The sequence below is a fragment of the Bactrocera neohumeralis genome, chromosome 4 (assembly GCF_024586455.1).
Source record: "Bactrocera neohumeralis isolate Rockhampton chromosome 4, APGP_CSIRO_Bneo_wtdbg2-racon-allhic-juicebox.fasta_v2, whole genome shotgun sequence".
Classification (NCBI taxonomy): domain Eukaryota; kingdom Metazoa; phylum Arthropoda; class Insecta; order Diptera; family Tephritidae; genus Bactrocera; species Bactrocera neohumeralis.
Window position 1 is genome coordinate 52,704,675 of NC_065921.1, and position 14,584 is coordinate 52,719,258.

Genomic DNA, 14,584 nt, shown 5'->3' on the forward strand with positions numbered 1-14,584 from the left:
ATATAAACTGAACGATCGGAATCAAGTTCTTGTATGGAAAACTTTCACATTTGACAATGTATCTTCACTAAATTTGGTACAGATTATTTTCTAAGGCAACAATGTAATTTTCGAAGAAATGGTTCAGATCGGTTAACTATAGCATATAGCTACGTACAAACTAAACGATCGGAATCAAGTTCTGGTATGGAAAACTTTCACATTTGACAATGTATCTCCACTAAATTTGGTACAGATTATTTTCTAAGGCAACAATGTAATTTTCGAAGAAATGGTTCAGATCGGTTAACTATAGCATATAGCTACCATACAAACTGAACGATCGGAATCAAGTTCTTGTATGGAAAACTTTCACATTTGATAATGCATCTTCACTAAATTTGGTACATATTATTTTCTAAGTCAACAATGTAATCTCCGAAAAAATTGTTCAGATCGGATTACTATGGCATATAGCTTCCCTACAAACTGAACACATAGTTACTAAAAGAAATGCACCTGTGAAGGGTATATTAGCTTCGGTGCAGCCGAAGTTAACGTTTTTTCTTGTTCCTTTATGTTCTTGGAAAGTCCTTAGTGACCTTCATGGTAGTGATCATTTCCCATTGATTACAGAAGTCGGTTTTCACGCAGAAACGTCAATTAAAAGTTCAAACCAATTTTTCTAACCAAGCTAATTGAAAGAGTTTTAAAAATCTTTGCTCATCAATATCTAATAAGTATATTATTTCTAATAATATCAAAAAAGAGGCTGCACATATTCGGAAAATAATATGTTCATCAGCACATCACACCATGCCTCAAACTAAAAATACTTACCTACTCCGATATAAGCCATGGTGGAACAATGAACAAGAAAATCTTGGATCACTAAAACGCAAAAGCTGGTATAAGTATAAAGAAACACGTAACTTTCTAGACCTTTTAACATATAAACGCGGAAAGCTGTTTTTAAGCGACAAACCAAAAAACAAAGAAAAATAGTCTGCAAGAATTTACTGAAAATATCAATCCGAAAACCTCTCCTCAACAGGTTTGGCGAGATATAAGACGCTTATCTGTCGGGAAAAACAGTACAATGAATTATTTGAACACCCAATCTGGATTAACAAACGACCGAAATATCATATCCTATACTTGTGACTTTACTTTTACTAAACAGTTTGTGGCTGAAAAACAAAAATCTCTAAGCCGTATACTCCCACCTAACGACAACCTTAGCAATTCGGCTCTAAATTTAGAATCAAATATTTCCACTGCCGAATTTGCTGACGCAATTTCCACCTTCTTGGAGGAGGGAGTCATGTGTAGAAGATCGCCATTCACTTGGGAGTGGCCAGAAACGATTCTTTTATATATGGCTCAAGCAGCCCACTACTTCCGGTCTTTGACCAAGTATCCTCTAAGCTAATGTGAGAAGGCGAAACATCCCCTCGGCAGGGTTGTGCGCCGGGTTTGGGACCCGCCACGTAAAAAATCTTACCAATGAAAACCAACAATCAGCCTCGGATGAGAGACCCCCCTTTTGATGACGACCATGGCAAACGAAATAAGGACTACGATTTGAGGGCATGCTCCTGGAATGTCCGGACTCTTAATTGGGAAGGTGCCGCTGCCCAGCTGGTTGATGTCCTCGCGAAAATAAAGGCTGACATCACCGCCGTCCAAGAAATGCGATGGACGGGACAAGGACAGACATGAGTAGGTCCTTGTGACATTTACTACAGTGGCCATATAAAGAAGCGCAAGTTTGGTGTTGGATTCGTGGTGGGAGAGAGACTCCGTCGCCGAGTACTATCATTCACTCCGTTGAATGAGCGTTTAGCCAAAATCCGCATCAAAGCGAGGTTCTTCAACATATCGCTGATTTGCGCCCACGCCCCGACGGAAGAGAAGTACGATGTGATCAAAGATGCCTTCTACGAGCGCTTGGAGCGCACTTACGAGAGCCGCCCCCGCCACGATGTCAAAATCGTGCTTGGCGACTTTAACGCCAGGGTGGGCAAAGAAGGTATATTTGGCACTACGGTAAGTAAATTCAGCTTCCACGACGAAACATCCCCAAATGGGTTGAGGCTGATTGACTTCGCCGGGGCCCGAAATATGGTTATCTGTAGTACTAGATTCCAGCATAAAAAGATTCATCAAGCCACCTGGCTGTCTCCGGATCGAAAAACCACCAACCTGATCGATCATGTTGTGATAGTCGGAAGACACGTCTCCAGTGTTTTAGATGTGCGTGCGCTCCGAGGTCTTAACATCGACTCTGACCACTATCTTGTTGCAGCCAAGATTTGCACCCGCCTCTGTGCAGCAAAAAACGCGCGCCAACAAACACAAGGTAGGTTCGACGTCGAGAAGCTGCAATCACAACAGACAGCCGAACGATTTTCTACTCGGCTTGCACTCCTGCTCTCTGAGAGCACTCGTCAACAACTCGGTATAAGGGAACTGTGGGACGGAATTTCAAACTCCTTACGTACAGCTGCAACCGAAGCCATTGGTTTTCGGAAAGTGCAAAAGAACAGCTGGTACGACGAGGAGTGCCGTGTCGCAGCGGAGAGAAAACAGGCTGCCTACGTGCGGGATGGGATAGATACCGAGAGTTGAAAAGGGAAGGGAAACGCATTTGCAGACAGAAAAAGAAAGAGGCTGAAATGCGTGAGTACGAAGAGCTTGATAAGCTGGCCGACGGGGGTAATCCTCGAAAATTCTACGAAAAAATGCGGCGGCTTACGGAAGGTTTCAAGACCGGAGAATACTCTTGTAGAACCCCCAAAAGTGATCTAGTGACCGATGCCCAGAGCATACTTAAATTATGGAGGGAACACATCTCCAGCCTGCTGAATGGCAGTGAACGCACAACACCAGGAGAAGGAGAACCCGATTCCCCCATCGATGACGATGGAGCAGACGTTCCATTACCCGACCATGAAGAAGTTCGAATAGCAATTGCCCGCCCGAAGAACAACAAAGCGGCAGGGGCCGACGGATTGCCGGCCGAGCTATTCAAACACGGCGGCGAAGAACTGATAAGGTGCATGCATCAGCTTCTTTGTAAAATATGGTCGGACGAAAGCATGCCAAACGATTGGAATTTAAGTGTGCTATGCCCAATCCATAAACAGGGAGACCCCACAATCTGCGCCAACTACCGTGGGATTAGCCTGCTCAACATCGCATATAAGATTCTATCGAGCGTATTGTGTGAAAGATTAAAGCCCATCGTCAACAAACTGATTGGACCTTATCAGTGCGGCTTCAGACCTGGAAAATCAACAACCGGCCAGATATTCACCATGCGCCAAATCTTGGAAAATACCAGTGAAAGAAGAATCGACACACACCACCTCTTCGTCGATTTCAAAGCGGCTTTCGACAGCACGAAAAGGAGCTGCCTTTATGCCGCGATGTCTGAATTTGGCATCCTCGCGAAACTAACACGGCTGTGTAAACTGACGTTGAGCAACACCAAAAGCTCCGTCAGTATCGGGAAGGACCTCTCCGAGCCGTTTGATACCAAACGAGGTTTCAGACGAGGCGACTCCCTATCGTGCGACTTCTTCAATCTGCTGCTGGATAAATTAATTCGAGCTGCAGAACTTAATGGAGCAGGTACAATCTTTTATAAGAGTGTACAGCTGCTGGCGTATGCCGATGATATCGATATCATCGGCCTCAACACCCGAGCCGTTAGTTCTGCTTTCTCCAGGCTGGACAAGGAAGCACAGAAAATGGGTCTGTCATGGGTCAATGGGTCAATCAAACAAACAGTCGTCGCACTCGCGACTCTCCGTCACTGTCATCAAACAAATAAGAGTGTACAGTCTGTCGATAATATCGATATCATCGGCCTCAACACCCGGCTTAGTTCTGCACTGGACAAGGAAGCACAGAAAATGGGTCACTGTCATGACAGTCATAACGTCACTGTTGACAGTCGTAGATAATTTCGTATACCTTGGAACTAGCGTAAACACCACCAACAACGCAGGATAACTCTTGCCAACAGGTGTTACTTCGGACTGAGTAAGCAATTGAGAAGCAAAGTCCTCTCTCGACGAACAAAAACCAACTCTATAAGTCGCTCATAATTCTCGTCCTGCTATATGGTGCAGAGGCTTGGGCGATGACAACAACCCATGAGTCGACGTTACGAGTTTTCGAGAGAAAAATTCTGCGAAAGATTTATGGTCCTTTGCGTATTGGCCACGGCGAATATCGCATTCGATGGAACGATGAGCTGTGCGAGATATACGACGACATTGACATAGTTCAGCGAATTAAAAGACAGCGGATACGCTGGCTAGGTCATGTTGTCCGGATGGATGAAAACACTCCAGCTCTGAAAGTGTTTGACGCAGTACCCGCCGAGGGAAGCAGAGGAAGAGGAAGACCTCCACTCCGTTGGAAGGACCAAGTGGAGAAGGACCTGGCTTCGCTTGGAATATCCAATTGGCGCCACGTAGCGAAAAGAAGAAACGACTGGCGCGCTGTTGTTAACTCGGCTATAATCGCGTAAGCGGTGTCTACGCCAATTAAGAAGAAGAAGAAGAAGAATTTCCACCTCCAAGTGTAATGCCTTGGAGAAAATAATCTCCAAACGATTGATGTGGTACGCAGAGAAGAATAGACTAATCACTCACAACCAAGTTCCTTTCCGAAAAAACCAAGGTACAATAGACGCCCTTTTACACTTCGAACACTATTGCTCCAAAGTTATTTCCAACAAGGGGCACGTTAATTGCTTAAACCTAGACTTTGAAAAGCTTACGATCGTATCGGTCTTCACAAAGTTTTAAACCAAATAGCAAATTGGAAATTAGGATCGGAAATATAAAATCTCCTCAAAAATTTTCTTACTAATCGTAAATTTCGGGTTAAAGTTCACAATAGTTTTCTGCACTGTTCTCCGAAAGAAAATGGAGTTCCTCAAGGTTCCTCTTTATCTGTAGTCATATTTATAATTGTATTTAATGAAATCAACCAGATACTATCAAATTACCAAGTCGACCATTGTATGTATGCAGATGACATTCTGATATTTTCAAAACAGAAACTGTAATAATATTAATGTCACATTTAAGGACATAAGAATTCCTACTGTAAATGAGATTAAAATTTTAGGACTTTTTTTCGATTCTAAGTTTAAGTTCAAAAAACATTGTTTATATATAAGGAAAAAACTGAAAGGTTAAATATAATAAAGTTCTTATTCTCAGGACATTCATTAATTCATCCTACAATACTAGTCAACGTCGTGAGATCTCTAATTTTATCGGTTATTGACTAAAGACTACCAATCTACGGGCATCATGCAGGCAGCGAGCTAAAAATACTCCATGCACCTCATCACATGGCAGTAAGAAAAAGCCTAAGGGCATTTCCAACCTCCTGCACCATAAGCATACTTGCTGATTCCGGAATGCCACATATAAACGAAAGACTGAAGACACATTGTAGCTAATACCAAGGGTATATCTAGGCGCTAACGCTAATTTGCTCAACGACGTACGGTCTGGCTGACGACGCAAACGAACACTCAAGTTCCGTTCAACTATACACCTTGTCCTAAAGTACGTCCATGAAATTGATATACCCCTTACACCTAAGCCTTCGAATATTAGCAAACACCCACCATGGACTCTTCCCTCTTCTGTTATAGAAGACAAATTAATGAGATGGAACAAAGCTTCCACGAATGAAGCTATAATGATATAATAATACCCAACGATTACCCTCCTCCCGCCTAACCGGCGCGCGGGGCGCAATCCGCGAACGAGCGGAATTAGCCGAGTCATAAAAGGCAAGAGAGTTATAAGTGTTGCGATCTTAAGCTGCTCAGCTACAGAAATAAAAATTTCAACAGCCAAAATTAAGAATTAAATTAAAGTTTATAGAGTGAGTCTGTTAGATCAAATCTGCTGGAATGAGAATTGAAATCATGGCATATACGGCGGAATAGTTCGTTTAACCCTGGGCGAGATCAACGCACATTAGGTCAAATGAGCGTTTTTCCTGTGCAAAAGTGATAAGAATCAATGTGCCGATTTACTTTTGTTGTTGTTGTTTTTCAATTGGCAATACTCCAAAACAAAGACGCGTGATTTTTGTTTGTGCTAAATATCTATATATATAAAGAAAGTGACGTTAGTTACTACGCTTATAACTGGAGAACGCCTGGACCGATTTCGGTGATGGGGTCTCCGCCCAAACAAGGAGAATACTTAAGAAAATTCTGGAAAATTTCCCGAAAAAAAAATTATGAAAATAAATTTTTAAAAAGGAAATAAAAACGAACATGATTTTTAATGCTGACGCATAACTCAAAAACGCCTGGACCAAATTTGTCAATTCTTTTTTTTAAATATCAAGGATGGTTCTTGTGGTGAAAAAAATTCGAATAATTGCCGGAAAACCCCTAAAAAGAGCCCTTTTCTTTTTCCCATACAAACGAATGAATGCTGTTAATAACGATAATACTCGAGAACAGCTGAACCAAACTTGATGAAATTTTCAGAGGTTGTTCGCTATGGATCGAGGAAAGTTTAGAAATAAAAAAACCGTAAAGTTGGACAATTCCATAAAAATAACTTTTTTTCATACATACAATTTTTTTTCAACTTTTTTCTTTTTGTTTTTCAATTGTCAAATTTGTCGTTTGCTTTCTTTATTCCGGTTATTCAAAAAAAAATTATTGAAATTTATTCCGTGAAAACGTTATGTGTGTTTCACACAAAGTGCTCAATTACAGATTGAAATTTGTTACGATGCCACGAAGAGGTCGCGTTCGTTTTGGCATCAACATAAGTATGTATGTATATTGACAGCCCATGGCACATGACCGAGTATTCCCAGGATGCGATGACATACGAATGAAATTATGGATCGCGGGCAATCAGCAAGCGATCGTCAAGATGTCAGAGGACAACTTTACAAACAACAGTTGCGATGTTTTGTAAACTTTATCTTAAAGCAACGTATATGTGGTGCTGTTAGATGCTGGATGTACTCTGTTGAGTGGCAAAAGAGAGGTTTGCCGCACGCACATATTCTTCTTTGGATGGTGGATGGTGGTTACACCAAATCAAATTGATGAAATCATTTCTGCGGAAATTCCTGATCTAGAGTTAGAAGCAGAATTATACGAAACCAATATGGTTCATGTACCTTACGGACATCGCAATACCACTTCGGTTTGTATGTCTGACAATAAATGTACGAAACACTATCTAGGTGCTTTTCTTTCGGAAACACAAACTAGAAATGATGGATATCCAATGTATCAGCGTCGCTCACCAGATGACAATGGCAGAACATTTAGCATTCAATTTAGAGGCGTGAATATCGAAGTTACCAACACATCGAAGTCGACAGCATATGGATCGTACCATATTCGCCACTGTTGTCTAATTCACATTCAAAAGTCATGTCAATGTTGCGCATTGAAGTTTGGTGTAATCGATAAAATACGTGCGTAAATACGTCTTCAAAGGAAGTAACATGGCGGTTACTGATCTTGAACGATACGGTCGATACGTGAACTGCAATAAAGCGCTTTGTATGATATTTACTTTTGCGATTCATGAAAGTTTTCCGACTGTTGTGCGTCTCGCAGTTAATTTGGAGAATGACCAAATAGTCTATTTCAACACAGAGAATACAGTACAGACAGAAAAAACACCCCCAGCAACAAAATTAACATTTACGAGTTTTTTCTCAACTTTCGTCAGTGAACCGTTTGCGAGAACTTGCTCTATTCGGAAATATCTTGATATTATACATACAATCACAATTACAATTGCTGGAACATGATAATCACTGGAATGAAGTTCGCACACTTTTCGCGATGATCAGCCATCAAATTAGCGTCAATTATGGAATACGAACAAAAATGACATTGCCGAAGACATTTTACATCGTATTCGCTAATAATTGGAAATGGGTAAATTCCGGTTGATACTTCCGGTGGTTTGATATCAATTCCATCTTCCCTTTACCAATTCACCAAAGATGAACTCATCACGAATATTCGGACATTGGACAAATTATCGTAACTACAATTCCTTAAGTGCACGCGCAATGTTAGCTGCCAAAAATACCGATGTTGTTGACTTAAACTGGAAGATTCAAAGTCAAATTCCGGGAGACTTGCGCTCATACAAATTGATCGATCGTGGAATTTCTAAACCGCACGGTGGCACCGCTCCATACATTTCTTGGAAAAAAATAGAAGTAGTGGTCGTACAACAATGAAACTTTGCAGAAACACTTCCCTGGACTAAATTAAGAAATTTTGAAAAAATTTTGGAAAACCGCCTACTGCCACACCCACCTCCCATATAACTGCAATTGCCAAATTTTTTATTTTTGGACCTAGGAACTTGAAATTCGGTACACTTCTTAATTGAGTTCTCCTGATGAAAAAAAATTAAACTTAAACGCAAAGTGACGTTATTTATACCTTTACGATGATAAAAATCCAATATAATATGCAATGTTTTAATTGAATATGTAACAGGCGAAAAATTGTGTTAGTTTTTATTTGTAATACTATGCAAGCACCATATCTTTAACAATGGGATCTAGTTCTAAGGAAATTTTGTTCGAATGACGCCTTAAGCTACATACTTATGTAAGGATCCGAAGTTATAAGAAGTCTGTTGAAGACATCAGTATTTGTGGAAATTAAAATCGTTGTTACTAAACGGGACGGTAATTGGCGGTTGTTTTTTTTTTTTTAATTGAAAGTACAGACTCGGAACTTTCAATTTTTTATAGTAAGAGGGCTAAGCAAGGCAAAGCACATAAAGTTTTTTTCCATCAAAAAATGAAAAGTTGATATTTTTTAGTATAATTTTTGAAAAATTATAAAAATTAGCTTACTTTGCCAATTTCAATAAATTTTTTTTTTATAAACAAGTAGGTGCTATATTTTCACTAAAAAATAAAAGAAAAGCCATAATTTTAATCTGATTTTATTGAATAACTTTCCGTCGACTTCTGTTAGTTGTTTTAACTATAAAATTTCACTTTTTGTAAAAAATCTTGTTGAATTTTTCTTATCCAAATATTTCTTTACAAAACAAAATCATTAAAGTTTTGAAATTGGAAAGTGGAAAAATCCTATTTTTTCCGCCGAAATGCCACTGTGCACCGCATCATTTGCGTCTCAAAGTTGGATCTGTCGTTACTATGTTCCACAATCTTCAGGCGCCGAAACTGTGTAATGGAACCTGACTGATTGTGACGCAGCTATCGAATACAAAGGGGCAGAATGCTTGATTCTACGAATTCCTCTGAGTTCTAACGATTTGCTATTTCAGTTCAAACGTATTCAGTTTCCAGTGAAAATTGCATTTGAGACACAAGGATAGTCGCATAGTGTATGGTATACATTTGGAAATGCTATGTTTTTCACTCGGCCAGATATACGTGGCCTGCTCACGAGTTGGAAAACCATCTTTTCTATATACCGGAGAAACCAAAAAATGTTGTTTATCAAGCTGCGATACATTGAAAAAAAGTGAAATTTTTTCATTTCTAAACACATAATTTCACGCAGGACAACGACTGCGGGGTCTGCTAGTAATATATAAATAAGAAAATAGTTGGAGCCGCAGAACTAAATAGAGAAGGTACCGTCTTCTATAAGAGTGTACAGCTGCTGGCGTATGCCGATGATATTGATATCATCGGCCTCAACACCCGCGCCGTTAGTTCTGCTTTCTCCAGGCCGGAGAAGGAAGCAAAAGAAATGGGTCTGGCAGTGAAGAAGGGCAAGACGAAATATCTCCTGTAATCAAACAAACAGTCGTCGCGCTCGCGACTTGGCACTCACGTCACTGTTGACAGTCATAACTTTGAAGTCGTAGATAATTTCGTTTATCTTGGAACCAGCGTAAACACCACCAACAATGTCAGCCTAGAAATCCAACGCAGGATAACTCTTGCCAACAGGTGCTACTTTGGACTGAGTAGGCAATTGAGAAGCAAAGTCCTCTCTCGACAAACAAAAACCAAACTCTATAAGTCACTCATAATTCCCGTCCTGCTGTATGGTGCAGAGTCTTGGACGATGTCAACAACGGATGAGTCGACGTTGCGAGTTTTCGAGAGAAAAGTTCTGTGAAAGATTTATGGTCCTTTGCCCATTGGCCACGGCGAATATCGCATTCGATGGAACGATGGGCTGTACGATATATACGACGACATTGAAATAGTTCAGCGAATTAAAAGACAGCGGCTACGCTGGCTAGGTCATGTTGTCCGGATGGACGAAAATACTCCAGCTCTGAAAGTATTCGAAGCAGTACTCGCCGCGGGAAGCAGAGGAAGGGGAAGACCTCCACTCCGTTGGAAGGACCACGTGGAGAAGGACCTGGCTTCGCTTGGAATATCCAATTGGCGCCACGTAGCGAAAAAAAGAAACGACTGGCGCGCTGTTGTTAACTTGGCTATAATCGTGTAAGCGGCGTCTACGCCAATTAAGAAGAAGAAGATTTACGCTCATATATGTGGAATATAGATACATTTTTGAAATTTTTTACCTCTCGATTTGGTTTGGGCATACTCTGAACTACCTGAAAAAGAAAAATGAAACTTTTTTTTAAAATGAAACTTTTAAAATGAAATACAACGCATTCCTTTTCGTTCATTTTTTGATTTATTTAGGAGCTTCTGAATCATTTTTGAAATCCTTTGAGTGCGTCAGCACCTTTTGATGTTGAAGCTTTTAATCGTGATGGGATGTTGAGTGAACGACCGAAAAAGGATTCAAAAGCCAAACCACAAAATAGATTTTTGATGACATTGGGATTGTTCATACGATTTTCGATATTGGGCGTTGCCAATGTTCTCGATAAATTGTAAAGAAAAGTGCGTCGTGCATCCTTTTTATCTAGATGGTCGATTTCTTTGCAAACTGCGAAAGCAGCCAATCCCATCACATCCAACAAGTTGCAAAAAAAGGCATATGTCCATCGTTTCGTTGGCCGTTTTGTAGTGTAATGGGTATCCATCTGATCCATGCAGTCAACGCCGGCCTTTGTTGAATTATAAAATAAAATTGCTTCCCGTTTTTGGCTTCACCTTTACAATACTTTGTGTAGTGTAGGGTTGAAATCAAATTGACTGCCTTGTTCTTTTTCGGAACATAGCTACAAATCGAAACGAGATTATCGTGAAACCCGAAAAGAGTAGAAAGCAACGGACGACACGGATTTTTTTTCAATTCTTCGGGTAAACACTTCTTATTGGCGCGAATAGTACCGACGAAAGCAAGTGCAATGGTAGCCAATCGTTTGGCTCCTGTCAGTGTTGTGAAAAAGTTGTCAGCTACTATTGTTCTGTCGGTGTTTTCGTACCGTTTCACAAGTTTGAGCAATACATTTTCTCCTTGGTTCACTTCACTCTCTCCGCCATCCTTTTTTCCCGTGTACAATACGTATACCTTGCAATGGCTGTTTTGTTTGTGAGTCACATGCCCACCAGATTTTCACACCGTATTTGGCTGGTTTTGATGGTATGAATTGCGTAAACTTTGTCTTGCCACGATACGGAAACAATTGCTTATCAATCGTTACATTTTCATGCGGCTCATAGTTTCTGGCGAGGTTTTCATTTAAAAAATTCCATATATCGCGAATTGCGGCAGCCTTATCAGATTGTAGTCGGAATGAACGTGGTGGGCCATCATCGAAACGGATATATCGCGTCAATAACTTGAATCGTTTGAGTGGCATCGCCGCTCGAAAGATGGGAAGAGCATCAGTTTGCCACAAAAGTGGTGTAAGCTGCATATTATTGTGCGTTACACCAGAAGCAATAAGAATGCCAATAAATGCATCAAGTTCGGTGCTAGTGAAATCCACCCAAACTTTAGGTTTTGAGGTTAGATTTTCTGCATTCCATTTTGCAAATTGGTCTCTTCCATAACGATTGGTTTGACTGACGATAATGAATGAAATATTGGTAGTAAAAAACTCTTTGAATACCTCAATGGGAACAGAGTTTTGTTGCTTCGGTACAGGCCTAAAGCGCATAATATTGTGTGCACGAGTACGAATTGCTTCATTAGGCTCTTTTTTCCATTCTGTCCCATCTTTACCGTAGTAAGAAGTTTCAGTGGCAGCTGGAGTTTCACGCCCTTCTTCTTCTACACCAACGATTACTTCCTCTTCGTCGCTATCTAATATTTCATTCGGCTCGATTTCAATTTCATTTTCAATATCCGATGCATCTTCAAATGGCACATAATCGACATCTCTATCATCGTCATCGCTTTCGAATGGATCCACCAAGCACCATTGGTCTCGAGTAAGCCAGACCCGTTGGTCTCGATGAGGGTTAAGCAACCAGCATTGTGTTCAGTTGGCGAGAGCGTCGAAATAAACTGAGAGGCAAGTGTTTGGCGATTCAGATTTTGCGACAGCAGAGAGTGAGCAGTTGGCGAGAGCGTCGAAATAGACTTATAGCCGAAAGAGCCAAAACGCTACTCCCTTCCTTCCTTTGCCTTCCTTAGCGAGCAAAATGTGTCAAAACTTGTGCCCATGGTAAAAACGCAGAAATCAGTCATCTTTGTTTGTTTTCATTTGAACAATGTTGCCATTGCTCAACACGCATATATAGTTTTGTACACATCTAACTTTTAATTACAATTTTTCATAACATAGAATATCAAATCTGATAACAAACTATTAAAAATAGTTTATATGTCTATTTATAAATAATATCATTCGACTCTGATTTTAAGTTAGTTTAAGACAATTTCAAACATATTGAAGACAACTTTTATAATTACTACATTATATCGAGATTGGCAACCCTGCGTTGTGAGAGAGCAATCAGCTGACACGTTTCTACGGCAAAAACCCAAATGCCGTGGATTCCTACGGTATCCTACGGCAAAGAGAGAATTTAGTAGCGTTTTTCGCTGTTCACCTATATTGCGCGCTCATAAGATAGGGCTGACACGGGCCCCAGGTCTACGTTTTTGGCTGTATCGGCTATAAAAGGCAAATGTTTGGCGATTCAGATTTTGCAATAGCAGAGAGTGAGCAGGTTAAGGAAGAAGCATTGGTACAGTCGGCGAAAGCGTCTAGATCAGTGGTCGGCATGAGAGGATCTGTCACTGTGTTGGTGAGCAGGAAGAAAAAGTAGCCCAGTGAGAAATTGGAATTAAGATTAAGCAAATTTTATAATCAAAATTGTCAAATAAATTATCTTATACATACTATGTATGTATATAAAAATGGATCGCAAAATGTGTTGGTAAGCGCATAACTCAACAACGCCTAGACCAATTTTGCCAATTCTTTTCTTAACATGTTCGTTGAGGTTAAAGGATGGTTTTTACGGCAAGAAAAATTCGAATAATTGCCGGAAAATCCCTAAAAACAGTCCTTTTATTTTTTTCATACAAACGAATGAATGTTGGTTTGTTCGTAACGCTAAGAAAACGGCTACACCAATCTCGATGAAAATTTCAGAGATTGTGCGTTGTGGATCGAGGAAGGTTTAGAAATGAAAATACATTATACTCTTCATGAGGAAAAGTCGGAAAATTGGATAATTCCAAAAAGTAACTTTTTTCCATTCAAATTTTTTTCCAATTTTTGTTTGTTTTATTTTTTAATATTTTGATTTGTAAATTATTTGAATCGTTCAATTTCGGTCACTTGCTTTTTATTCAAAAGAAAAATTATTGAAAATTATTCACTGAATTTCATTCGGCTCGATTTCGATTTCATTTTCAATATCCGATGCATCTTCAAATGGCACATAATCGACAACTCTATCATCGTCATCGCTTTCGAATGGATCCACTTCTTCACGCACAACATCATTATTTTCATTTTGAATGTCATTTACCAATGCTGATGTTAAGTGATCATAAAAATCTGCACTGATGTTTCTAGAACGTAATCGTGTATTATACACATATTCCATTTCATGACTCATTATTATAACCAAAGCGAACAGAATAATAAAAAAAAAGCTGAGAACTGGCGCAAAATATGCGTATTTTCACAGTAATATGTTGTGCGTTCAACTATCTGTCATCAACTGACTTGCATAATACAAAAGATTACAGAGAACGAATTCATTAGAGAGAGAGGAAAGAAGAATACTGTAGCAAAAATAAACACACAAAATCCTGGTTATGTTTGTAAACACACTCTTCTTTTGACTGTTTCCCTCTTTTTCTCTTCTTTCGCACGAACAAGTCGAGCGCAAAGAGCTCGCTATAGACCCGAATAAACATATTTATGCATGTGACTATGTTTATATGAGTGCTAGATAAACATACAAACCAATTTGGGCATGTAACGAACATGAAAACAGATAAATCAACCGTGCGAAATGATGGAAACATACCAAAGTTCATATATTTTCGTACAAAATATATGGGGTCTAGCCAAGCACCATTGGTCTCGACTGCGTAATATTATAATATACTATTTTCGTCCTTTTCGATACGATATCCTTTAATTTTTTTCTGAATTCTATAGACAATAAAATTCTAGAAAGCTACCTGGAAGCGCAAGTCGTTTGCTACACTCTAAATATATTTAAATAACGT

General features: G+C 39.7%; 1 protein-coding gene across 1 annotated transcript; it reads right to left on the reverse strand.

The window, feature by feature from the left end:
• Positions 1-11,408: 11,408 nt before the first annotated feature.
• On the reverse strand, positions 11,409-13,962 carry LOC126755758 (piggyBac transposable element-derived protein 4-like). The gene is made up of 2 exons (XM_050468496.1): positions 13,721-13,962; positions 11,409-12,282 (listed from the first exon to the last, which is right to left on the reverse strand). Exons 1-2 carry the CDS (start codon positions 13,960-13,962, stop codon positions 11,409-11,411), a joined length of 1,116 nt encoding a protein of 371 aa, XP_050324453.1.
• Positions 13,963-14,584: the final 622 nt, after the last annotated feature.

What these genes read in the sequence shown, in the direction of transcription:
- LOC126755758 (XM_050468496.1), bottom strand. Translation starts at nt 13,962, where the DNA reads ATGAGTCATGAAATGGAATATGTGTATAATACACGATTACGTTCTAGA. An exon ending in ATCGAGCCGAATGAAATTCA is followed by an intron (nt 12,283 to 13,720) that starts GTGAATAATTTT and finishes TCCATTCGAAAG; the next exon opens with CGATGACGATGATAGAGATG.